Raw genomic sequence first — 27,499 nt, 5'->3', positions numbered from 1 at the left:
CTGGCGATGCAAAACCCAAGCATGAGCCAAAGCTCACGCTTTGGTTTGATACATCCTTAGCATCACTTCCCTTATGGCCCGTAAAGTGGTGTGGGGTTCTTCAGCCAGAGCTTTGCCCCTGCCCGCCTTGGCTTTTGTCTCTGTGGTTCTCCATCTCAGTTTATGAAATAAACAGAGAAGGAAATGATATACAAAGAAACTGAACTACTGTGGGAGGTTTCCAAGTAATTTTGTAATCAGTAATGAATGTTCAGGCTTACTGGATTTTGCCCTACAGTTCAAAGGCACTGTTGATGGGTATGGGCTCTTAAAAGGGTCTTTGGTCTTACAGTTTGAAATAAGGAATTTGGTAAAGGTTGAAAGCCAGCTGGTATAAAAGGAGGGTAACAGTAGGGTTACCTTCTGGAAGCTCTGCAGTAAGGAAATTACCTATCGAATCCTGTTATAATCTGGTTATTGTGTTATAAATTGAATTAGCAATTTTGCAGTGCTTGTTGCACTGGTTTTTTGTTGTAATTGTCTTTTCTGTAGTGTCGGTATTGGGCAAATTCTGTCTGGGGGCAGTTTGTCTTCTCTGGCTGGAGTTACAAATGCAGACTTGGAGGTCAGTGATTCAAATGCAGGCTCACAGCTCACCATACTGTAGCTCAGCATATGCAAAGAAGGGTAACACCTGGATTTCGTAGTGTTTCTCATCTGTAGTGTTTAAAGCACTCCTCAAACATCACTGGTCTGGCTGTATAGATGGGAAAGCTGTTATTGTATATTGTAATGTTGTTATTACATGCTGGGTAGCCTTGTGGACTGGGAATCAGTGTTCAGGTCTTCTGTGTCTGCAGTGTGTGTGTGGCTGCTCCTGGACACCCCGAGTGCAGAGGACAGTGATTCAGAGATCTGCAGATAAATGGGGACCTGAGTCAGTACGTGTGTGGTGCTATCAGACAAGCTGACCTCTTGCAAATTACGTGGGGGAAAATGTGATAAAACTGTTTTATTAGTCTTTCATTAGACCTTTAGTCCTCTGAGGGATGACAGGCTCGGAGGCATACTGTACAGTGAGATGTCTTGTGCATCCAAACACAAAGTAAAGTCAAATAAGTGGATAAAATTGGATATTTATACCCAGAGGCAGTAAGCAAGCACAGCATGCAAATAAACACCAAGCAAATCAGTAGGTGTCCTGCTGGCAGCTGTGCTGTCATTGGGAAAGGAGAACATCCTGATCCCGATTTTTTCAGAAGCAGGGAGGAATTCAGATTCTTGCCTGCCATGTCTGTGTTCATTCAAACCAGCTCTTGGGGGTCAAACCAGGAGCTTGGGGGTGTCCAGGTGTTCCCGTTGCCCTGTGTGTGTGGTGTGCTGTTTAACAGCCAAGTTAGAGAGCAATCTATCCAGTGCCTTCCTTGCCCCCGGGCACGCTGGGCAGCAGCCCAGCTGTAGCTGCCTGTGCGGGCAGGTGCAGCTGCACAGGCACCACTCCTGCCCTGGGAGTGCAGAGTCTTCCTCTGGGTTTGTGTTCTGAGGGTTGGGCCTCAATTAAAACAGCTCAGATCATGTCACGATGTACCTGTGCTGCTGCTTAGCCTCATAATTTCAGGAATTATTAGGGTTCACAGGATTACAGTTCACAGCTGCTCTAAGGCCAATTGGATCTGGTTCTTGGTTTACAAGCTCTGTTTCTTGGATTCTAGGATTGAGAGCCCATCCCAGGAACACTGCTAAATTTTTGTGTGCTTCAATTACAAATTAAATTCCCTTCCTTTCTTACCCACATGAAAACCAAACAGCTTGTGGAAGTGTCTCAGGAGAGAGGGCTGTTGAGTGGCAGTGTGTGTAGGTGCTGTATGAACAGGGTGGCACTCACTGCTGTATCTATTGTAAACATACAACTGGGTTGGATCTTTAAATCTTGCTGGATTGGCTGAATACCAGAAACTTTAAATCAAGTGGGGACTCTAAACTTGGATGAATCTCCTTTGCTTTTGGCTTTGCCTTTGTCAGAGGGAGCAGGGAGGAGAATAGATCTTGAGTAATTCTCAGATTTCACATAAGATCTTTCTCATTATTGTTTGCAAATACGTTTTTGTTCCTCCTTGTATGTTGCACCTTGTCCATCTGTGTGCACCACTTTTGTTCAAGCAGGCTTTTCCAGTAGTGCTCGTTCTTCTTTTGCAGTACTTTTTAAGTTCTGAAGAGTTTTCCAGGCATAGTGATAAGTCTGAATCAAACAGTGAGGTGTCTTATCCCATTTGAAAGAATAAGTAACATGAAAGAGCTGGGTTCCATCAGAAGGAAAACAGCTGGTGCTGGTGTGTAGGGAGCTGTGAAAGTGCAGGTAAGTAATGCAAAAATGACACATCAGGAGCAGTGAAGCTTAAAGACCAGGAATCCACCACACAGATAATTATCACTGTGGGCCCCATTGCCTGTGGAGGATGGATGTGCTTTAAAAGTTATGTAATAACAGATTTATCTTTCCAGAGGCTGAAAACACCCTATTCTTTTTACAGATGGATCTGCTTTCAAATTTCTCTTCTTTATGTATAGAAGAGGTTGCCTTAGGGGTCAGAGCTGCTACCAACTAAAAGTAGATAATTCTTCCAGCCACTGTTCTGTAGCTTGAAAACCACCTCTGTCCCCTCTTAGTTTTCTGAATGTTGTGATCATGGTCCTGTTGCCTGAAATGACAGCTATGGTCCAGGAAAACAGAGAAAGTGATATTTTCATAGCCATATGGTGTTTGTGCAAAAATAACAGTATTCTGGGGGTTTTCCAAAGCAAGCAAAGTGTCTAAAACAGTGAATATTGTTGTAGACTATTTCTGTGGCTTTCTGATCTGTGGGAGTAAGGTTCTGTAGTGTATCCTTGTATTGGATTGTTTGTCTTTTCTTTCACAAATTATTTGACTCTTCATTTTCCACATTTAGCCAGTACTAGAAATTCAGCAGAAGAATGAGGTAGGAACCTTGCTTATGTGTTGTAGCTCTTGGCTGTATGGAAGAAGCAGCTTGTCTCTCTTGCTGCCCAGTAGAGATGCATCTGCTTGCAGCAGGGAGAATATTTTTGGAAGGTATGATTTTCTTGTTGAAAAGTAATCCCACTTTTTGCAGCATGGAGTTTAGTTTCCTTTTCCTTGTTTGTGCATTTGGAGTCTTTTGAATTTTGTGTGTGACAGCTTCTACAGCCATAAGTTCTGTTGTGGAAATGGATGCATGTCCTAGCAAGGGCTGGAATGATTTTATGGCACCAGCAGGGAGCTGATCTCATGAAGTGCCTTTGTGAAGGGTTAGGGTTGGGCACCTGCAGTGTCCAGGACACAGGTCTGCCCTAGTGATGCACTCAACTTTTATAAAATGATAAAGCTGTGCTGTCCTGTTTGATGTGAGAAAGCACTAGAGTCACTCAGGTAAAAGTGCTGCCTTTAGTCAGTGAATGCTGTCTGCTTGAAGAAATGTGAACTTAGTTTTTCACACTTAATTCCCCTTTCTAATGTCTTCTGCCATTATTTCAGTGGACCTCTCAGGTTTTTTGCAGGAGATAAAGAATTTGTGTAGAGAGTGCTTGTGTTGTATCTAACTCCAGCTTGGGACTCTGGCAGTAGAATTTCTGTGGCAAGGTGCAAGGCACTTGAAAAGCAATAAAGCTTCAGACCTGGTGACTTTCCCATTTACATTTTGTGATTTTCCTGAAATGCAACTTGGCAGTGGCAGGGAGTGTTTACCTTCTTGTGACTCTTGGGAAACCTGGCAGTTTAAACACTAACATCTAGTTCTGCTGGTGTTCCTGGGGGATGTTCTGCAGCTTGCTAAACAATTCATGTAAAAAGTCAGTATGTCTCAAATACACTCCAGGTGACAGGATGAAGTGCCAAACTTACTGGTCTAGCTGTGTAGCTGTGATTCTGAGAGTAGAGAAAACTTCTAAACCTATCTCCAGCTTTCTCTTATCTCAAACACTTAAAAATATTCCTTATTCCAGCAGGAATTTCCATTGCTCTCTCCAAACAAAGTTCAATTTTAATTTTACAAATGAAAATACATTGCTTTGCAGCTGTTCTGCCTATATATAATTTTGTTTTACTTAGGAATTTTTTAGCAATGGCCTCAAAATGCCTGAAGTTTTGAAACCTGGAGAGTTCAAGTACCTTGAAAATTGGCTGGATAACAGAGAAATTGGGCAATCCTGACCTGGCACCTGCTAGAATACACTGATCCAATTTAATCCTGGCCTGCTTGGGTTGTGACAATGTGCCTTTTCCAAGGTGTGGGCAGCTGGTGGAACCCAGACTGTTGTGGGAGTGCATCCCTGAGATGTCCTCCCAGGCAGAAATCTGTCCCTTTGCCTCGGGAGGGGGCTGCTGTTGTGGGAGAAGCCTGCACATGCCTCCTTTGCCTTCTGGTGCATTTGTATTCTGTGCTGCTCCCTTAGGGTGCCTTTGCTGGGTCAGTGGGGAGCTTTGGGTTCATGTTCCTGTGTCAGTGTGCTCTCTGTTCCCCACAGACCACGTCGCTGTCCCAGCTGTATGGGCTGTGTTTGGGAGCGTGGGTGATCCTGGAGTTGGGATCTGAGCTTCTCTCATGCATTTCCTTTCATCTCTTCTGCCATCTGCACATCAGGAGCACCACGTTTCCTCTCCTGGAGCCTCCCAGCCTGCCCACAGTGTCAGGGTGATGTGCTCTCCATTTCCACTGCTCTTCCCACACTTTCCAGCCCTTGTGTTTATGGTGTTTTAAGAGCTTTTAGCCCTACCTGTCAGCTCTAAAAACAGATGCTTCTGCCTAGAGGACCATTCTAGCTCTGCAGGAGGCATGGCCGAACATCCACTGTCCTGCTGGGGGAAGGAGCTGCTGTGTGCAGAGGGAAGCTGGCAGGAGGATGGGGTGAACTGAGGGAAGCAGTGGGAGAGGTGTTGCCCTGCCCATGGTGTCAGTGAACAGCTCAGCCTGGACTACACAGCCTACCTGTGGGTGGAATGTTTACAGGAATCATGGAAAAATGTTACCCAAGAGTGTGGATTGCCAGCACGAGGTTTTCTTTCTAGTTGTTTGTTGGGATATTGGGTTTTATTCAGGGCTTTTATTTTCCTCCTCCCCTTGTAACCTTGGTTTCATCACTGGTTTCTCACAGAACAGAACAGTGGGTGTTGGGAAGACACATAAATTAGTGATGATGTTTTTGTGGTGTCCTATTTTTGATGTTTGGCTCAATTTTAAAGCATCCAGGTTCCATCAGTAAGCCTTGCACTGGGCAAAGCACAGGGCAGCAAGTTCCTCATAGAAATTTCTAACCCAGTGCTGGCTGATTTCATGGTGGCTTTGTTGGCTGTACTCTCAATATAAATCACCCCTTCCTCTTCCTCTTTCCTCCCAGCAAATGAACAACCTTACAGATTTTTTTCCACAGGAGATAGCACCTCCTGCCCTTCCAGGCCTTTTCCTTTCTGAATGAGGTAGTGCAGGAGCACAGGCTTCAGAAGCCATTGAGGAAAACAGGAAATGAAAATCAGTTTGCAGGGAAAGGAAAGAATAATATCCCTCATTTGTATTTGTAACTCATCAAGCTCAATTTTGATTAAAGACTTTGAATATCACCACAGCAGTCCAATTTTGGCTTCCTCTTTTAGTGAAGGATGAAATGCGGAGGTTCTTGGCAGCATCACTTGACAACAAACACAACTGAAATCAACTCACATGTTTTAATTGGTCTGGCAATTCTACAGAAATGTGCATAAGTAACATAAATACAATGAAAATTAGGTATTTTAAATAAACTTGGTGTAACCTAATAGCAGTGATATTTTCTGTTTGTCTGTCAGGTTCCTTCTCAAATAATAGGAACCAGCCATCTTGTTCTTCTCTGTTTAATCTCTTTCCATATCTGTCAGGAATTACACATTTTTTTACAAGGTTCTTGCCTCATATTGATGTTGCGATGTTCACAAAAAAACAATTAGGACATTGGGAGCAAGATGGAGGTAGTAAGTTTGTACTGAAGCATTATTAACAGTTATCACTGTATATATCTGATTATATAAATGATTGCCTCAGTGGGAATTAGAGAACATGACAGGTAAAAAAGCTGTTAGAAACCAAACCAAAATGCTCTGGAAAGATTTCAGGCATAAGATCCTTTATGGCAACAGGCCAGAGGGTAATCCTACCACAGGGAGCTGTGGCCAGGCTAAAAGCCATGACTTCTGCATCCTTAACAGCTGCATCTCTTCAGGCAAAGCTGAGCACACTGACACTCCTGTGGCAGGTGTGAGGGATGGGATTTACCTGTATGGGCCATGCTGTGGGTGTGAGGGATGGGATTTACCTGTATGGGCCATGCTGTGGGTGTGAGGGATGGGATTTACCTGTATGGACTGAGCTGTGAGGGATGGGATTTACCTGTATGGACTGAGCTGTGGGTGTGAGGGATGGGATTTACCTGCATGGGCCATGCTGTGGGTGTGAGGGATGGGATTTACCTGCATGGACTGAGTTGTGAGGGATGGGATTTACCTGTATGGACTGAGCTGTGGGTCTGAGGGATGGGATTTGCCTGCATGGACTGAGCTGCCATTCCCTATCATGTTCTCCCCTCTCAGCTCCAGTATAAAGCAAGCCCTGTTTTTTGCTCCACAGCTATTGCTGCAATGCAGCTTCCTGGAGAGAGAAATAGGATTACACAATCAGAGTGTGCTGGTGGAGGTAGGAAAGCAGAGGATGAGCTGGGCTCGGATGAACTCCACATTCCTTGTTTGCAGGGTGGTTTTACCAGGTAATGGATCTACAGGGGAGCAGATCTTTGTTTGTTCTGTGGTTTGGGCACTGGGTGTTGGAAGGGGCTGCTGGAATGAGATGCTTCTGCCTTGGCTGTTGTGACCAGCAGCTGAAGCAAAGCACAGAGAGCTGGTTTGTGTTACAAAGGCAGGGAGCAGAGGCAAGTGGAGACAATGACAAGCAGTGCAAGGGGCTGGGTTCATGTTCTAGGGCCTTTGACTGGGAAGGACTTTACTGATTGCAGCAACAATCTGTGCATTGCAGTAAGTATCACTGATAAATCTTGTGCTTTTCTTCTTATAATAATGAAATTCAAATGCCATTTCCTTTGAGCAGTAACAGAAAACTGCTTGCCTAATTTCTCATCAGTATTTTTTTTTCCTTTGGCCAAAAGGGTGATTGGAAAACACCTCTTGTTTCTGATGCAGGCTGTAGGATTCCTGCTGTTCATTTATTCACAAAAATTGGACCATTACCTGATTGTGTATCAGTTTAGAGTTTGTTGTTTTGCTTCTCTGTAGATTTTGGTGTAGTAGGATTTGGTTCAATCATAAGGGTAGGACAGACTACAGCCATGGGTGCCATGGGTAGGTGATGTTTCAACAGGGAGTCAGCTGTGGTGGCTCCTCAGGGTGGACTTCTTGTTCCTCACACTGCCTGGTTGTTTCCTTTCACTGGTTTGCTCTGAGCTGAACTTGTGACTCCACTGGACACCAGAAGGGTTCGGTGATTTTGCTTCCTCGAATTAGGAATCTCTCTGGTGTGGATGGGAGGCTGAATGATGGGAGCAGGAAAGCTAGCTCAAAGTGGGGCTCTTCAGAAAAGAAGCTCAGAAGGTGCTACTACCCTGCAAACCCAAGGCTGGTTGTATCATTTTGGGATGCAACACTCACATAAAGTATCTTTTTTTTCCCAGAAAATATGCAGAGAAAATGAGTTTCCAGAGTGATGTGACAAATGTTAGGAAGTGGCTCACAGCTTCTCTTTTGTTGTTCCAAATGGGAAAGAGAAGAGAAAGGAACTGTTTGTTATATCTGGTCAAAATCCACATGCAGCCTTGCATAACTGATCCTCTGCTCTGCCTGGTGGAGCAAGATTAGTGGGCTTGCAGGCGCATTCCTCTCATCTCTTGTGAAACTGCAGCCTCTGAATATCGTTGATTTATTGTCACTGGTTAACAGCAGAGGGGGAAAAGAGGCAGCTTAACATGATACTGACACTAACAAAGCATGTGATGTATCTTCTGTGAAGAATTACCTGATTACTGAGAAATCCTGCAGTTGCATCCATTTGGTGAAACCCTGATTTTATGAAGGAGAAGGGAAATTTACTGTTCTTTTCCTGAGCTTCTGTGACAGTGCCCTCTTGAGAGAGGTTAAGTACCAGTGAGGGCAGCACTCTGAAGGGAACCTCCCTGTCCCATTATGCTAATGATGCCCTTATTTTTTAAGCTACCCTTAGGAAGATAAACATCTCCCACAAAAAGTTTTTGTTAAATAAATAAACAAGCTGTTCAACCTAACTACTAGCTCATTATTCCATACTGATTGTACTCATCCTGATTTGTTATCCTGGATTTTCCCACTGTTTGTGCAGCCTCTCAACATCATAGTTATACAAGGCATCCTTAATCAGTTTCTTGATTCTGGGTCCCTCTTCTCTTACCCCAGCAAGTAAACTCTACTTGCTTAACTTGTATTAGAACTCCTATAAAGATTTGTCCAAATCTTTATAGAAGTTTTCCCAGAACTGGTCAACACTTTTTAACTACCTAAATGTGGTGCATAAAATGTCCACTTGGATGTGCCAGACTGATGAGTTGAGCCCAGTTTCTTGTGGGTGTCAGTGTTACCATGAGAGTTGAGGGTGCAGTAGAGATGTACCTTGATGAGCTTTCACCAGTGAGTTGAGCCATTAGCACACTTAGTAAGCTCCAATTTATCTCCTCAAATTCCTATCCAGATATTTAGTACCTGTGTGATAGTGCAGCAGATTCATTAGTTTGGTTAAACAGGCAATATATAAGGAGTAAATAAGCACAGTTCATGCAACAGCCTTGTAGATTTTCCCCTAGTGGGTAACTTTCAGCTTTTGATCACGGGAGTCTTCCAGTTCCCAGTTTTTCTACCTTGCCTTTAATTCAGCAGAGTTCTTTGGCTCCTTCCCAACTCTAGTTTTGTGAATGGACCCAGACAAGTAAAAGGGACCACTAGAGAAACATGTATCTTGCTGAATCAGATTGGCACTAGCTTCTTTCTCCATCTGGAGCCCAAAAATAATGTTCTAAACATACTAGGGAATTTAGTAACAGAGTCTTTTTAACACTGTGTACATATCTGTGTTTCCTGAACTGTTTTGAAAACTCCCTGACTGCTGTTCCTTTTTACCTATTTCCTGAATAAATAGGAAATAATAGGACTTCTTAAGAGTAGAATTTTCATAGTAATTGTGTTTAATTCCTATATCCCTTTCCTTCTGAATGTGAAGTTCTCAGGTTTAATGGGAATTAAAGCAGCTGACACCTGAAGAACAGAGGGGCTGATCCCCCTGTGCCTGGGTCAGAGCAGTTACTGATTAGTGAGTGGTGCAGGGGCAGGTCAGGTGTGCCCTGCACATGTACAACCTCTGACTTTTTCAAGCTCAACATCTGCCCACCAAATGAAATCCCTGCAGTTAGTGGTATTGATTGTGCTGAATTCCACTCTGTTCATGAGCCTTTTAACTTCTTTCACAAAAGAAAAGCTGCCTCTGTGCACGGAGTGTAAAGTTACTGGATGTGCTAGGGTAGGGAGCAGCCTTCTGGCCAGCCACAGGCTGGAAAGCTGCAGTTTGCTGGCTTTCTCAGAAAGCTAAGCAATCCCAGTTGTCCTTTTTATTTTGATTTGCCCTTCATAGTAATACTCTTTGGCCAAATAAGATCCTTATCCTACTGTCTGCAAATTGTTTGCTCGGATTTTTGTAATTAACTTGGGGTCACCATTTATAGAGTCTTACTTTGTTTCCTTCCAACTGTACTGAAATACCTTGGAATATATTTTAAGGTGAATCTAGTGATTACTGCTCACAGTACCTAAAAGTTGATCTGACACTCCAGCTTGTGCTCTATTCCTTCTCCAAACAAAGCAAGCCCTTAAGAGAGGCATTGCTTTCCCTCTTCATGCAGGTTTGGGGTCCTGAGACCCTGCTGTTGATCTTGTGCACCTCTGTTTTTTGAAGGAGAACTAAGACTTGGTGCTGAGTATCCTGCATGCTTTGCTCTCTGCATTGTGATACTGATGTGTTTTGTTCCCATTTCTTGCAGATGTGTATGACATTTAGGATTTTGACATCTTGTCTCTAGCCTGGAGCTGCTATTTCTGAGAGCTGAATTCTCCTCAAGTACTGTTGCTGCATTGTTTGAAATGCTTTGTTTTTCTTCACAAAGTGTAGCAGACACTTTCTAGGGTGTGAGGCAGGGGTTAAGGAGGGCTGTGGAGCTGCTTCTGGAGGAATTTGACATAATTTGCAGTGAAATGTGCTGGTAACATAGTAAACATTCCAATATTTTCCATCAAAACAAAATATCTTTGATACTAACCATGTGCTTTTACTTGGTGTTGTGGACCAGCCTAGCCAGAATCTGATCCCTGTTTTGTTTTGTATCATCACTGTGTATTTCAGATGGATGTTTGTAGCATTGATACAGAGAAATATACTAACAGTTGGTTCTGCTGAAGCTGGAGATGACTTTCTAGCAGTGAAGGATTGTGTACTGAGTGAATCTTCCTTTGACAAGTGCAAATCAGAGCAGAACATGAACTTAGTGCAGGTGGTTGGCTACATCCTTTCCAATAACAGACTTTAAACAGATTCTTTGCCAATATTATCTTGATTAAATCAAATGCAAATCCATGGGGTTTTGGTTACAGCTCCCACTTTTATGAACTGCACATTTTTAATACATCTTAAATACATTTTTAATAGTTATAGTTGTGTCAAATCAAGTTTTTTGCCCTGCAACGGGACTGAAATAGTCACTGTCATCCTCTTTGTGCATGCAGCCTGCCAGGCAGGTACTTGTGGGTATGGAGGGATGAAAGCAGCCATACAGAACAACAAGAATTCAGGCTTTACTCAGGAAGTGGCAGGTTGGTGCTAAGCCATTTGATGCAAGGGTTAAAGCAAAAGAAATCCACTACAACTAAAAGTCCGCAAGGGAGCTGTTGTCTCTCTGCAGGATGGGTTTCCAAGCAGTTGGACACAACATGACTCAGCATGGAGGGGCTCAGTGCTGACTGGAGTCTCTACATGATGTTGCCATATAACTTGTTAGCACTTTGCAGCACCAAGTTCTTCTCATCCAGCATCATTTTGGTTAATGAGTTTAGCCTCACATCATCCAAGGAAACACTCAGCAGAGGCACAAGAACCTCAGTCTTCCTCAGGAGCTGTAGTCCTGATTATTACCAGTAATAAATCACTGACACAATGAATTGCTCTTCAATTCAGTGTTTTATATATGGTGAGTCTAAGCACCTGTAGCTTTTCCCATTCCTTGCCCCTCTGCTTTGTGATGTGTACCTGCATTAACCATCTGTCTCAACAGGATTGTGGCACTTTCTGTGCTAGATTATCTGGCTAACAGGTTCAGTTTAGAGCCACCAGTTTGTTCTAATGACTGGTAACCAGTACAGGCCAGTTTAAATGTGCTGTTTACAGTCTGTGTATGTAATTAATAACAGGTTTTAGATTATGAAGAAGGTGAGGGGTGAGGTTCAGTTTTTGCTTTGGAGCAAATCAACTGCTTGTTATGGGATCTGTCTTACAAATAACTGCAGTCATGGCTCCTTTCTTGGCAGCTGCTCGCAGTACTCACATGAGATCCCAGGCTACAGTCTCCAGCAAAGGAGAAGGGAACCAGAACAGGATTAACCACGCTGGATTCTCTTCCTTGTTGGTGTTAGTGGCATTTTGATTGGCACTTTGTCTGGATGCTGATCATTTGTCCATTTTGTGTAAAAAAGCTCTGGAAAGCAACATGGTGACTTTAAAACTTGTACTCCCCCATAATGGGTGTAAATGGGTTGTGTGGATGCTGGTGTTGGTCTGTAAATGGCCTGGGCCAGCTAGTGTGTTACAACTGAGACACTGCAGAGTGTGTCTGCTCTGCCTGCGTGGCTTTGTCCCTCACTGCTCCTGTGTTAGCACTGTGACCATCACTGGCTTTGTCCCTCACTGCTCCTGTGTTAGCACTGTGACCATCACTGGCTTTGTCCCTCACTGCCCCTGTGTTAGCACTGTGACCATCACTGACTTTGTCCCTCACTGCCCCTGTGTTAGCACTGTGACCATCACTGACTTTGTCCCTCACTGCCCCTGTGTTAGCACAGTGACCATCACACCACCCACCCCACCCAGCCAATGCTGCTGCTGTGGCTGCTCTGAGAGAAGGGGACAGGGAAGGTGATGCTGCAGGAGCAGCACAAACTGGAGTAATGCAGTTTCCAGGGCCTTATCTGCCTCCTGTAAGCATTGCATCTTCCATCTTTGTCCCTTGCTGCTGATATCTGTCCTTGCCTCTGCTGCCTCAGGCCCTTCCTTGCACCCAGCTCTGCTCGTGCTGAACCAGCAGCACAAGTCTGGGGCTCGCTCTGGCTGCTCCCTCAGCTCCCCCCTTGCAGACTGGGTGCAGCACCTCAGTCACAGCCCTGTGCTGAGGAAGCATCCTGCCCAAGGCTTGCATCCCACAGCTGGATGGGGGATGGCTGCAGAGCCTAAAGCAGGAGCTCAGGTCTCATGCCTGGCTCCCTGCTGCACTGCAGCCCTGCCTGTTGGGGGGCACGAGCTCCCCCTCCTCTCCTCGAGCCGGTTTAATGCTCTGATTACTGAAGTGGGTAAGTCACCACCTCGCTTGTAATAATTACAGATTTCCTCTGTGATTTTTCACTTGTCTGTTGCCACAGCAACCGTGCAGTGGCTCAGCCGAAATGCTGTCACAGGGATTTAAATCTGAAGCGGCTCAGCCTCTCTGCGTTCTGGCACATCTTCCCCCTTGCCCCCCGGCACCATGGCAACCTGGCCATGGTAGCCCAGCCTCGGCCATGGCACCCTGTGCTGCTTTCCCCTGCATCCCTGTGTCTGCAGGGAGGCTGCTGATGTTCTCTGGGTATCCACATCCCGCCATTCCCGTCAGGAGCAGTGTGCAGCGGGAGGTGCTGCTGGGATGCTGCTGCCTGCCGTGCTGCCTGCGCACCACCTGGAGGGAATGAACCAAACCAAGGTTATTTTGTGACACTCGTGTGCCTGGGTGTCACCCTCAGGAGATTTGCAAACCAGAGTCAAAATAAGGGATTTGGGGACAAAACCTGTTCTTCAACTTCCACAATTGTTGGAAACTAAGGAGCCATTTCAAACCTTAACGCGGTCTGGCTCTGCCTCTCGGAATTTGTTTTCAGAAAGCTGCCGAGGAGGTCTTCGGATGGACTCGGGCACCCACATTCCAGAGCCAGACTCCCTCAGGTTTGAGACGAGTCGTGTGTTCCTCTCCGCTGGCTTTGGCTGAGCACAGGCTGTAGCTGCCAGGAGCTGGTTCCATTAACCCTCATTAAGTGGGGCATCCCTCGAGCTGAGCTGTGGGGCTGTGGCACAGGGCTTCCTCCGGGTGATGCCTGTCCCCGCTGCGCTGGAAGGAGCCGGCAGCAATGGCATTCCTCACCAGCACAACCAGCAGCAGCCTGCGCTGAAGGCAAGCAGGCAGTGAAGCAGGGAGCAGCACTTCCAACCCAGGAGCTGGCTGTGGGCAGCTTGGGAGCAGCACTTCCAACGGGAGAGCTGGAGTTTGGATCCGAGCCCTGTAAGTGCCTTTGCCGTGTGCCCGCGGGCGTGGGGTGGGCACGGAGTGTGCCCTGCTGCACCCTCTGTGCCCGGGGGGAACGCGGGGATTGGGTCTGGGCAGGTGTGTGTGTGCTGTTATGGTGTCCCTGCCGTGGATATGCAGGGATAGCTGCTCCTGGTTTGCTTTCTGGACCCTTTGTACAGGAAATCTCCTGCATGGCTCTGCTGTTCGTGTCCTCAGCTGGAATGGGGGTCACCTTGAGAAACCACAGCTCTCGCCCCGGCTTGAGATGTTTCCCTTGGTTTGGTGCAGGCTGGCTCCAAGTGAGCTATTTTATGCCTTATGGCACAGGAAAATAAATTGTGCTTTTATTTGGTGCTATTTATCTATTTTTCTGATCTCTGAGGAGGCAGCAGTAAGATGCTAGGAGTAAAATCTTACAAGGAATGTAACTGAATTTCCTTGGAAATACCACTTGAGGGTATTTTGCAATACTTTAATTTTTTCAAAACTACAAAATGCTTGTGGAGCAACTAAACTGAAAAGCACGGCTGTGCCATAATTTGTTTAATCCGTTGTGAGCTGGGCTGTTTTGGTCTGGGAAATGAACAGGCATGGTTTGGATATGTTGTTGCCATCTGCATTTAAAATAATGGATTTAAAATATGCTTGAAGGGATGTGTAATATAGGCTTGAAGAGATGTTTTTATATGTACCTTACTGGTAAAGTTCACTGAAATATCAATGTGCAGGTTTTTTCAGGGGGAACTGCAAAGAAATTCCTAAAAGAAATTGGAATTTTTTTAGCTAATGTAAGTTTTGTTGTACTTGGTTTTTAGCAGCATTATGTACCATAATACCATTTGTGTAGGTACTGTTGATTTTGCATCTGGAACTCACCCCAGTTCTAGCAGATGCCTTTTCAATTCCATTTTTTGTTTTCCTGAGACAATGTACTTTCACAGGGAAGGTATAGACATGTCTCATCCTACCTTAGCTGTGCCAATAGTTCTTGGATCAGAAATGAGCTGCTCAGAAGTTTAGTGGGTCACCTGGATCCTAGTGTGCCATAATCACAACGTTCCTGCCTGTTCCTGTTCATTGGTTTGGGGACCAGGAGAGTTTCCTTGGCCCAATATTTTTTGGAGAGAGGGTAAACTGAGACAAGGGCAGAAAGATTTTATTTTACAAAGAAAGAAAATAATTTATTCCTATCCAGCCACCAAGCCCTGCTTAGAGGACACCTGAGAGGAGAATCTGGACACATGAGTGTTGTGAGACTTCAGACTCCAAATGAGTTTTACAACTTGATGGAAGGGCTGAACCTGTTCTGGCTTGGCTGCTGGTTCAGCCCTGACCTGAGTGCAGGTGCCATGAAGCAGGTGGGGATTGTCATGTCCTGATGGATCCTGCACAGTACTTCCAAGCTGTAGGTGAGAGGTTTTCATCCTGTGCAGTGCAGCTTGGTTTGTGCTTTTGCTGCAGTGCTCACAGTAGACTGACTTGAATGCCAGCTGCATGTGGAGGGAGAGAAGAGAGCTGTGCAAAAAAACAGTTTATTATGCTTTTCTGTGCAATATTAGCTCTTTTGTCAAGACTTGAAGGACAAAACCAGTCTCTCCATTTCTGTTCTTCTGAGGCCTCATGGGACTGTCCAACGCTGTTGGTGTTGATAAATAAATAGGCAACCCTGAATAACCAGCACTTGAGCTTTACTTGTAACTATGACAACTGTGTCCTTGACAACTTAAGTACAATCATGGAGTTTTCAATTGCATCCTGTTCTACACAAAGCCATTATGATTATTAGAGGCATAAACAGCCTGTCAGCTTGTGAAGTGGTTTTTGGCAAAATCCATGTGCTGGATACATGTTTCCATGGGCAGATCTGTTACTGGTGCTCCTGGTGGGAATTGCCTAGGTGAGCTCTGCAGGGACAGGCTCCCAGGCCTCGGGGACAGCCACACTTGGCTCTTTTTTGGCTGCTGCCCATGAAATTGGGCCACGTAAGTGTTGAGCTTCAAAGTGCTCTTTTTGGCTGGGTCCTGCAGACCCATCCCACCTCTTTCAGGGTGTCCATCTCTGCCCTGACCCTGCTGTGTGAGCTCCATGTTGTGGGGTGCTTGTAAACACCTTCACTTTTGGAGTACGAGGCTGTTGCCTTTGGATGACAAATGTGGGGGATGAGCAGCTCCTTTTTCTTTGCTGTGCCCTCTCATGAGGATGCTGCCTCTGTACTGTTCCTCTTGGAGTTGAGGGTTCCAGTTCTGTTTTGTGCTGGGTTTGTATAGATATTTAATGAAAAAATCTAATGCCCTCCTTTTATGAACACCAGATGTGAATTTTCTTGCAACTCCTCTTAACAGGACTTTTCAATTCTATTCTATTCCATTTGAGATTACTTTGACCTAGCTCTGACTGAATTTCTAAATTCTTGGTGTTACTCTTACAGACTTCTCCTGCAAATGCTGCTGTAAGCTAATCCAAATTTGTTTCAGAGCTATACTTTGGGATAAAACCCCAGCAGAAGTAAAAGGACCTGTTGTATTTCATTGTGTGTACTCAGGCTTTGATAAATGCATAATCAATACTGAAATCTTAACTCTGCTCCTGGGACCAAGTGAACTGCAGTTAAATACATCAGCATGCTGCCAGGCCTCTTTATTTACATTGTTTACTACATTTAAGTGGCTAAAGCAGCAAGTCAGGATTTCTGACATCACCCTGTGCTCTGTCAGTAACTGATGAACTCCTTCAGCTGTTTCCTGCTTTGATCTGCTGGTTGTGGACTCCCCAAAGCAGGGTGGGGCTGTGCCATTTTCAAACAGCAAGTGCTGTGTTCTTTGGATCTTTTTATGCATGATGACGTTGCATTACCTGATTCTTCCTCAAATGCAGACTAAGGAAGGACTTGATTATGTTTAACAGGTGACAGCCTTGACTGTCTTCTGCCTTACTCCTACTTATATTTCTTTGTGTAATTGTGGGGCTGTTCCAGACTCTGGGATCTCCTTGGGCTGTTCACAGAAGTAAAATACCTGAGCTAAATCACCTATGTCAACAAAGATGCTTGTTCATGAACACTGCAAACCAGGAGATTTGCATCCCGTTAACAAGTCCAGGATGGACCTGGGTCCTGCCTGACTTTTCAGCATTGTCCTTTTTAGTCACAGCTGACTTGGTTCCTCAATTTGCAGTTCCTTCTGCTGTTAAAAGGCAGAAAGAGCAGTGTCAAAGCATGCTGAGCTGTGAAATGAAGACCCTTGGAGGGTCTTTATACCCTCCTTGCAGCCTGTCTGTGCCAGCTCACCTGGGGGTGCCAGGGCAGGCTGGCAGTGGGAAGGGAGGGCTGGCATTGGGGCACAGTGCTGGTGCTGTCCTGAGCTCTGAGAGGGCTCTGCAGCCTCTGCGCCCCCCAGCAGCCCCTGTGCAGCTCACAGTGTGTGAGCCTACTGCTGGGTTCACATCCAGGTGGATCCAAGCAAATGGGAGGGACTAAGAGATGCTTGAAGTGTCACAATTAGCACTTAGCATGACTGTACCCTTGCTGTGCAGCCTAGAAGAGTCAAGCAAAGGAAAACAGTAAAAAAAGGAATGAATTTGCCTTTAGGATCCTCCCTGCTCCCAAATCCACTTTCTGGAAGCCTTGTGAAGTAATTGCCCAATGCAGCTTGTGCTGCTGTTTCTAAACCACTTAATTGTTCCTGGTTAAATGGGTTTGGAGCAGCTGAGGGACAGATGAATGTGCCCCCATGAATTTCAAACAGATTTCTGTGTCTTTGGCAGAGTTGCAAGAAAGAGATGCAAATGTGCAGAGCTGACTTCTCCTCCCATCCTGCTGGGTCTCAGTTCTGCCTTTACCTGTGCACCTCCCCAGAGGATGTTTGCCAGGGCAGGTTGTGAGAGCTGCAGCCTGGCACTCGATGTCATGCTGCATTAGCTTCTCTGCAAGGGAGCAAGATTGCTGCACAGACTCCTAGTTTGTCTATTTTCTCTCTTGTATCAGGATCAAGCCCTCTCTTTCTAAAACTTTTTCCAGGGTTTCCCCCCCAGGAAACACAAGGTCGTTCACTCATGGAAACAATACTTCTTTCTGTGTTCCCCAGTAGGCTGCTGCTACTGAATGACTGCTGTTCTCTCTAGTAACTAGTTTTATCTGTCAGAAATAATCTCTTGGTACAGAAATTGAGCAGCTGCTGTTTAAAAAAAGTACATCTAATTTCACAGCATGCATTTAAAAAAATCCACATATCCTTATGTTTCATGTGTGTGATAAACCGGACTGAGCTTTCTCTTTGGAAATGAAAGTAATTTTTCTTACTAGAAGAATGTGGCTGTGACTTAAACACATGCAGTGGCAAACACAGTTTATATAATGCAGAGTTGCAGACAAAATTATGCAAATGTATTTGGAAAATTAAGAGATTCATTTCACAATAGCAGTTCTGTGGAGTCATCTGCACCGATGGCCTGCCCCAGCTTAGACAGCTGCCAGTAGAGGAAAAATGTTTAAGGAAGACTTAGGAATCTTTTTCTGGAAGTGTGTCACATCTTTATATTCTGATGGTCCTTCCCATCCCCTTTCCTGTCAGATATCTGAAATTGGTGGCAGTGTTTTGCCTGGATTTGGGGATTTGTGTGGCTGCAGTGGCTGTGGAGCAGCAGGGTGATGGAGCGTGCCATCACTGCGGCTGTGACACGTGCAGGAGCTGATTCTGCTGGGTTGCAAACTCTGCTGCTGCTGCTTGCAGTGCTGGATCAGGCTGGGCCACTGGGAATCGATCAGGAGATGGGTTGTGGAGGCAAAATTCAGTTAGTTATTGTGATAACCAAATAATGTGTGCTTAGACTAAGATCCCAATCACATCAGCTGATCTCCTGTGAGAGCCTGTGTGCATAATGGAGATGGAAAAGACGCTGGGTTTAGTTATAGTCACATGTGATGTTATGTGATTTATTCTGACTCTGGACTAGAAAATGGTAAAACTTTTTATGTAAGAACTGTCAAGGAAAATTAGGGCTAAGCTACTTTATTTTTAAGCCTCATGCTGTAGCTTTTTTTTTTTTTAATGAGTAGTTCAGAAAGCCAATATCATTCCCAATTATATTTTTCAGCTTCTAATGGATACTGTAGTTTAACTATTAAAGGACTTGAGATAAACAGTAAATATAATTAGAAATAAATAACATTCTGGAAGCAGACATAGGTGTGGTTCACCTAGGGAAGGAAGAAGGGAAACCTGGTAGAGCTGTGGAAGGTGTGTTTGGTTTGTAGGTGAAGAGGCATCTCATCCTTGTGGAGAAGGAAGGTTGGGCAGCAAAACCCCCATGGGAGATCGCTGAAGGGTATGAGAATAAGCAGTGAACCTTGGTGGGTTGTTAAGTATGTTTGCAGTGTCCTTTTGTGAGTTCCAGTGCTCACCTTTTAACAGCTTCCTAAAGACTCTAAAAAAGTAACACTTTGCAGAGCAAACTTATGGAGGGAATTGAAGATTGGAGTAGTATAGAGCAGATAAACAACTCTGAGCAGAGGACATCAATCGAGGTGCTGGGCATTTTCTTACTGACTTAGACTGGCATTTGGTTTTTGTTAGAGGGTGGTCATGAGATAAGAAATCCATGGTGTTGGGATATTTCTTCACACATTGATCGTGCAAAAGTTAGCACAAGTAAAGAAAGAAGCTGAGGAAGAAAATATTATGAATTAATTAAACTAATCTTGTCTTATAAGTGAAGTTCCTCTTTACTGAAAACAAAATTAACTAGTTCACTCTGCAGTTGTGACCCAGAGCCTTAGGAAGGTAATCTTGCTTTCCCAGTGTGTGCACAAGTGTTGTGCAAGTGTTTGCTCATCTTGGCACATTGCAAACTACCTTGAATTTTAATTTGAACTAAGTGAAACCAAGTGCTGTGTCAATTGTCTGGGGAGGCACAGGGTATTGGTTTTGTTCCTGACTCTTAATAGGTCTGTGAATTCATAACTCTCTGTAGGCAAGAAATCTTTTATTTTCTTTTTATACGTACTATTTGTTCTCCTTCACATGTCGGCTTTTTGAAAAAGCCCACATGTGAAGGAGAACAAATAGTGTTTCACATAAAGACAATACAGAAGCTAAATTTCTGATATTTTAGTTCTGAGTACAAGATACTTGCTGTCATGGTAGCAATAGCTCAGCTACTTCCCTGCATGTGGTCATGAACATCTGCTGGCATGTTTTATTGATGGCATAGGACTGATGGAAACTGTGAACTGTGATCTCTTTCTGCTGGAAGACCAGCTCTACTCTGAGTGTATTTGTTAAATAGAATTTTTTCCAGGTTTATGGATAATAGTGACATTTTGTCACTTGGACTGCATGCCTCGGTCCACTGCTGCTCCATGGTCTGCATCCAGCAAGGTGCAAATGCCAGGCAAAGGGCTCCAGTGTCCTACACAGAACACAGGGACCATGCTGATAAGTGTGAAGTTTGAATTTAACCTGTGTCCTGGATAATAATTCAATGACCTGTTTTATCTATTCCTGACTTCCAGCTCAGCTTTCTGCACAGGTGATCCATAGTGAAAAGGGAGGCATGTCATCTTTCATGCCACTTGGCTTTCCGAGGTAATTTATATGTAACCAGCTGAGGTAGAACCACAGAATGGCTGAGATTGGGAGGGAGCTGAGGGGTCTGGTCCAGCCCTTTGCCCAGCAGTGACACCTAAAGCAGTTTGCTCTGGACCATTTGGGTTGTGGATATCCCCAGGCATGGTGATTCCATGCCCTCTCTGGGAAACCTGCTGGGAGTTTTCCTTTGTTTAGGTGGAACTCAGAGTATTTTAGTTTGTGCCCATTGCCTCTTATCCCATCACTGGACACCTCTGAGAAGCCCTGGCTTCTTCTTTATTCCCTCCCATCAAGTATTTATTACACATTGATGGGATGGAACCTGAGCCTTCAGGCTGGACAATCTCAGCTCTCACATTCTCTCTTCACAGAGTTGCAATTAATGGCTAAAAGGCTGTTTTTTCAGGGGACTTACTTTCTTTTATTTCATAATGCTTGTCTTCCTCTCTTTTGTATTAGATGAGATTTTTCCCATAAACTTGGATCAAATCAAAAACAACAGCTTTGGCTTGAGAGACTGACTGGAAACATTTTTTTTTAAAGTTCAATATAGACTATACATACAGAGAAAGTAGAGAGGAAGAGCAAGGGCAAATAGGTACAGACCTTTACCCCCTGGCCCTGCTGAAGCTGGGACATACAGCTTTAGCCTAGAAGTAATTTACCTTGGCAAGACCAAGCCAAGAATCAGATGTGAGGCTCAATCCTGAGACTGCTCTGAGCATCACCATTAATCCATCAAACCATGCTCTCGGTGCCTTTGGATGGAAATTAATGAAAGGGGGAGTTGAAAAGCCCAGTAATAGTGGCTGCATCTATAGGGACATGAATAAGTATTTGATTTTCTTTTTTTTTTTTTTTTATTTTCCCAGAACATCAACCAGAAAGAAATCTCTCAAGATTGAGTCTTTTTCAGTAAAGAAAAGATAAAATGGCATCAATGTTGCTTAGTCGGCAGCTTACCTGTTGCCTGCAGCAAAACTCCAGACTCCTGGTATTTGGTAAGTGTTTTCTTGCATTTTCCTTCTTTTTACTCCTGGTATTTGGTAAGTGTTTTCTTGCATTTTCCTTCTTTGTACTCCTGGTATTTGGTAAGTGTTTTCTTGCATTTTCCTGCTTTGTACTCCTGGTATTTGGTAAGTGTTTCCTTGCATTTTCCTTCTTTTTACTCCTGGTATTTGGTAAGTGTTTCCTTGTATTTTCCTTCTTTGTACTTGATAAGTGTTTCCTTGTATTTTCCTGCTTTATATTTGGTGTTTCCTTGCATTTTTGCTTTGTACTTGGTGTTAACTTTACTCTGGTGGACAGAATTCCAATTTGAGCATTGTTGGGGTTTAGCCTGTGGTATCGAGTCTTTCAAAACTTGAGGAATACGATGTTCTGTGTCTTAGATAATGATGCAGTTGTAGTCTAAAGTGGGCCACAATTGTAGTCCAAAGTATATCTGATTTTTTTTTTAATTCTTCAAACAAGAATGTATCAAGTTAATAATTTGCCCTGTAAATATGCTAACTGAAGTAAAGCTCTTCAGCCCTTGGAACTCTGCTTTTACTCTCTGGCACTGCATGGTGCAGAGACAAGATAATCATCCATTAAATTGAGCTGGGTTTTCTCTTTGTGCTGTGTAGCACAACCTTGCCCATCTTCCCTTGTGAAGAGGTTTTGTGTGACTGGCATGAAGATGTGACCCTCACTGGAGTTGTGTGTTTCTGCCTTGAGTGAGCTCTAGTGTGAAATAAAAACCTGCCACACAGCTCAAACTACTCTCTCCTAAGTGAGTGGCAAGTTTTGGCTTAGCCCTGGCTTGAAATTTAGCATGTGTATGTGTATATTAAACCTGCAGTCTCTCTGAAATAGATAGAAAAAACTAAATTCCTGTTGGCTGTGTTGGACAAAGCAGTGTGGAGTCTTAAGAACATCCATTCCATGTACTGTTACACTGAGTACAGTGTGGCTGAATGGCTTTTTTTGTGACTGAGTAAATCTCAGTGTTTCTCCTGTCCTTCCACCCTCCTTCTGCAATGCCACTGTGCTCCTTCTGCCACTGCCAGGATAAACCAAGCACACCCTTCCATTTGCTCAGAAACTTCAACATCATTGATTTCCTTTTAAATAATACACTTCAGGGAGCAACTGACCTTTGACTAAAGAGCACCAAGTTGAGTCTTATAACTATTAGAAGATATTAGGTCAGTGCTTCAGTGCAGGATGTGTGTCTGTTCCTGGGAATGACTCACTGATTATCCACCCTGGGCAGGAGCAGGGAGCATTGGGTCCATGGTGGGCAGTGGAAAGTGCTTGCAGCAAGCAGGCCTTGTTAGCTGGCAGTCCTTTGAGCTAATCTGTCACCTCAGCATCACTTAATGCTCCCTGTCCCTCCCAGTGTCTTGTACAATTCCTGCTGCTTCCCAAGCACAGAGGTGCCGATGGGCACTGGAGGGCAGGTGCCCAAACTCCTCTTCCTCTCTCACCATCAGTGGGGGAGTGTAGATCCCCATAAGAAAGGAAGGCAGCTCTGGGCTCCATTAATCCATCCTTGCTTCCAGGAAACTTCCAAGGCTGCTAAAATACTGAAGCAAATAATAGAGAGCCTTGGCTGCAGGCTGTGGAAGGGACCTGTGGCCTTTGGGTGTGAGTGAGCAGAGATCAGGAATGATGGAGCAAGAGGAGAGCCCCTCACAGGAGGAGCTGTGTCCTGTGCCCCTGCAGCCTCACAGAACAGGCAGGAGGCTCTGGTGGCTGTAGCCAAAGCTGGAGCTCCAGGCCATTTCCCTGAGCCCCAGCTCAGGTTGCAGTGCTGCTGGGCTTTTAGGGAAGTGCTCAGGGTGGCATCCAGGAGCTCTCTGCTCCAGAGTGCTCTCCTCCAAGGTATTTTTGAGCACTCGAGTTCAGAGCTGTACAGGCTAAAAAAGAGACTGTGCATTACTCCCACAGAAATCCTGCAGCGCCATTTGGGCTGGTACTTTTCTTTTTTTTTTTTTTTTTGTGGATAATGAAATGACAGTGTTGCCAAGGGGGGGTGGAGGTGGAGAGGAGGGAATAGATTGCCTCTTGGTAGGTCTTTGTGTCTGTAGGCTGTCATTTTTCAGTTGTATGTGTGCATTAAGCAAATCCTCCTGTTCATCTTGAATCTACAATAAATTTATTTACACAAAGGATTTTTTTCATCCTTGACTGTTTCTCTAGTTGGAAAATCTTTGTTACTTAACCACTGCACACTGTTCTCCTTACTCGCACAATGTTAAACCCTGGCAAGCAAACTAGAAATGGGAAATGGAAATAATTTAAGTTGATCAAAATGCAAAAGCTAAGCAAAGCACATGATAATATGTAATAAATGATAAGCAATACCCAGTTTAAATTTTACCCAAAAATGTGAAGCCTGTAAGTATCATGCCCTTCTTGAAAATAAGCCCTTAATCAGGTATGCTTTTGTTTTCCTTCTCTGTTTGATCTGCTTGATAGTTTGCCCTCAAAGATAAGGTTCACTAGAATGTGAAGGGTGGCAGAATCACAATAGAGTGAATAACTAACCTAATCTTCCTTTTACAAAGCCTCTGCATTGTAATCTCTGTGGGAATCAGCCAGGCAAGGCCAGGAGAGGCAGCTGATGGAGAAGTGAGGGTGTATCTTGGTGTTTCATCTTACCTGCGTTGAGTTCTGTCGCTCCTGTCAGCCTGGTGTGCTGCAGGTTGATCACAGCTGGTAGTGTGCATGTCAGTGTTCATTCCCTTTGTGCCAGCTCTGGTTTTACCAGCTGGGCACTGCAGCAGCAAAGCTGTTCTGGCTCCATGCTTTGGAGGCACTTGGTTGCTGGCTGGTAGGGCACTACCATAGCTATGAGGACAGGCTGGCACTCCAGAGATGTAGTTCACTTTCCTGCTGATTACCCAAAGGGCTTGAATTTGTCTTTGAATCCCTCACTGAAAGCATGGCAGAAGGTCAGGCTGCTGCCTGAAGGTAGCATCAGTTTGCATTAGTGCATGCCCATGCCCTTCTAGGGTGCTGATCTGTTCTGCAGCTTCTGCAGCCTCCCCAGGCAATTTGTTTATTGTTGGACCAACCTTACCTTTAAAACTTTTTTTCTAATATTTAGCCTAAGTTTCACAACAGAAAAAAAATGAAATACATGCTATTTGTCCTGCCATCAGAGGACCTGGAGGCTGGAATGTTTATTTTTTCTTTGCAGCAGCCTTTTACATGTTTCATAACTATTGTCTCCCCCAAGACCTCACACTTTTCTCTCTGCTGAATTCTGTTTGAGTCTCTCCTTGTAGGTCCAGTTTTTCTCTGCCAGAGTCTGTGCCCTTCCAGTGCAGTGCACTAGCACTTGCTGAGGCTGTACCTCGCCTAACTCAGCCTGTTTCCTGTCTCTCTGGAGAGGATAATAATGTTTAGCACCTGGGTGCACTGCAGTAAAGTCTGAGAGATGTTCATACTAGTTATTGACTTGTTCCCATCACAGTTACCACGAAGAGGCTGGAAAGCCATGAGAATGATTTATTCTCAGTCACACTTTTGTCTCCAGTATTGATCCTTGCTAAGACATTTTACTTTTTTTTATTTGGTTTGTACGTTAAGAGCCTCCCTAAGGAAATCAGAGAGAACAGCCTGGATTTGTGTGAGGGATGTGTGGCAGAAGCAGAGAACAACCCCCTTCTTGGGGTTGTAGAGGTCAGCCTGAGGTAAGCTTCAACTGGAGCCCTGGAAACTGGAGTGCAACCTCTCCTGCTGGACTGAGAACCTTTACTTTTCTGTCTGATCAAACACTTCCACAAAAAGCTGAGCTATATAAAAACAACCACTTAAAACCTGTTGTTGTAAGCAGGCTCTGGTACAAGGCAGAGTCCAATCTGGGACTGCTGTTCTCAGTTCCTTGAGTGAATGTGAAATTCCAGTTCTCTGTACCACAAAGGGTGGCTGTAGCAGTGCTGGCTGTTTTCCCACCTGGCTGTTCCTTGTGCTTGGTTGTTCACCTCCAGAGGTGCCCTGGTGAGCTCTGTAGCTGCTGAACTGTTGGAAGAGAGAGGATATTACAACTGGTTCTGATCACAAGAACTACAAGAGCAGTGGTTGGATGCTTCTGTAACTCTCCTGAGGAGCTGGTTTGGGATTGTGCTGGGATGGTGAAGGGGAACTTCTCTTGTTCTTTCTTCCAGGAGTTTCTACTTCTTTATGGCTTGTGTGATACTAGTTTTTTCTTCATCTTTGGGGAATCCAAAGTATGTATGTGGGAGTGCTGAAACACAGACAATCTCATGTGGAAGAGCTTCTGATCTTGCAGCATAAGCACTCTGTAAATAGCAATCTCAGTTTTCACAATGTTATGCAATAGTGATGTTCATTTCCCAAACATCTCTAGCTAGCCTGGCCTTTTGCCATTCCCTTTCAAGATCTGTTAGTAACAGATTCTACTTGTAACACATAAAGAGGACTCAGAGGAAATCACAGTCCTCCTACTTTTGGCTGTCAGGGCCTCCATGCTCTAAAAATTCTGTCTGGAAGATGGTTTGATCCACACTCTGGAGGGGGAGTCTAAGGGAGGTTGCCTGTCTGCAGTGCACAGGGCAGCAGTGGTGTGGCACAGGGCATGTGCCCCCCTGGGCACTGCAGAGCTTCCCCTTACAGCCCTTCACAGCAAGACACTTGTGTCTGAGAGCTCTGCTTATGCCAGCATGGGCTTTCATTCCTATTCTTTGCCTTCTCCTTGGAATTGTTCCTTCTCTTCATTACACCCATGTCTTTTCAGTGCCTCCACTGGAGTTTCTCCCAGCTAATATCCAGTTGTACCCTCAGGAGCTGTGTTAATGGGAGTGTTATTTTTGGTCAAACACATGAGAGGCTCAAGCTCTTTCTAGCCCTGCCTTGATTGCAGCTCTGTTATCAGAGATCAGCACAGACCTGCCAGCAGTGGTTGGTGCTCTTTGTGACTCCCAGCATCCCCAAATTAGCAGGGTGCACTTATATTAATTATGTTGCTATAGCAATGTGGTACTTTGTTAAAATTGCTGACTGGGACCCCTGGAGAGCAAGGGGGGCAGCGTGGGGAAGCAGAGTTGGGAAATGAGCTTTTCTGCCTGCTAGCAAGTGATGACATCCTGTTGGATGAAAAGGAAGGATGTGATAATTTGCTGATGTTATTCAAGTGTTCAGAAAGATGATGTGTGATGAGAACTTGGAGACGTCTGCAAGAAAAGTAGAATTTAACTTATTATGCCCACCTTCTTTAAATGGGATGGGTAGAAAATTCTGTGCAAATTGTTCAGCCTATGTGCTCTCTGAATGAGGTTCATTAACCTATGCTTGTGTTTGGACTTTTGCCATGATAAAAATGAGGCAGCTTTGTTTACCAGAGAAAAAAGGGTGCTGTTCTTGGTCATGTCAGATAAATGTAATTTAAGAGCTTTGGTAATGTTTCTTTAGAGAAGGACACTTGGTCACAGCCCATTAGCTCTACACACTTGTAACATGAGAGCTGAGGTTATGTCATTGCTCCTGTTCTTAAGATAATATAACACAAAATCCCCTTTTTCTAAGGCAGTTTATTCAGATGTCAACAGAAAATCAAGGGATTACCTTTTATTACAAAGTTAATGCTGTTAGTTCACTGAAGGATGAGAATCCTACCAGGGATTCTCAGTTCTTGAAAATACCTTGCATGGTCATAGTGACAATCTCAGTTTTTACCTGTCCCATCTCTGCTGTCTTTTTGGGAGGCAAAAACCCAGTCCTGGCCTGCAAATGTCTAAAACTCCCAAATATCCAGTTGGAGTAGCCTGAATTACATTGTGTCTTGTATCTTCAGGGTTTCTGTTGCAGAGTAAGTTGATATTAAAAAGTCAAACAGTAAAAATTCGGGCTGAGTTGCAAAGCTCATTGAGTACCTTCATGATAGGAATGCCAGCGGAGCAGAGCCTGCTGCAGTTTCCCAGGGGATGAAGCACTACAGTGAGTGACCTGATTTATTTGCATTTTCTTGCACCATTAGGAGACTGTGGTGCTGATGCTGGGGCTGGGGGGAAGCAAGGGAGACAGAGCATGGCCTGAAATCCTCCTCCAGGCTAAACAAAGCAGGTATTGATGCAGCCATCCATCACCCTGTCCAAGTGCCTGGAAAGCCTTTAGAGGAGAGCAGCCACATCCCAGAGCTGTGCTGCGAGCAGGGCCACAGGCACTGGGGGGCAGGAGGCAGAACTGTGTCCTGCTGTTCTCCAGGGCCTGCAGAACAAAGCATTGCAGGGGGTGTGGAGAGAGGGGTGCCAGAAAGCCATGAGTGCCCAGGCAGGGCTCTGACCTCCTCTGTGCCTCTG

General features: G+C 44.7%; 1 protein-coding gene across 2 annotated transcripts in view; it reads left to right on the top strand.

Annotated features, from left to right (window-relative positions):
• The first annotated feature begins 6,665 nt into the window (after positions 1–6,665).
• ABAT (4-aminobutyrate aminotransferase) overlaps positions 6,666–27,499 on the top strand; it is a 41,438-nt gene continuing 20,604 nt past the window's right edge. Inside the window, exons 1-2 of one of the 2 annotated variants that reach the window (XM_030957957.1) lie at positions 6,666–6,765; positions 21,062–21,190. In XM_030957957.1, coding sequence (XP_030813817.1) covers positions 21,121–21,190 — 70 coding nt within the window. In that variant the 5' untranslated portion in view covers positions 6,666–6,765; positions 21,062–21,120. Of the gene's footprint in view, positions 6,766–12,969; positions 13,600–21,061; positions 21,191–27,499 lie in introns of those variants that run through there. The other variant, XM_030957956.1, reaches the window with a different exon arrangement.

This window comes from Camarhynchus parvulus, chromosome 14, assembly GCF_901933205.1.
Source record: "Camarhynchus parvulus chromosome 14, STF_HiC, whole genome shotgun sequence".
Classification (NCBI taxonomy): domain Eukaryota; kingdom Metazoa; phylum Chordata; class Aves; order Passeriformes; family Thraupidae; genus Camarhynchus; species Camarhynchus parvulus.
This window is presented reverse-complemented; position numbering and strand designations above follow the sequence as displayed.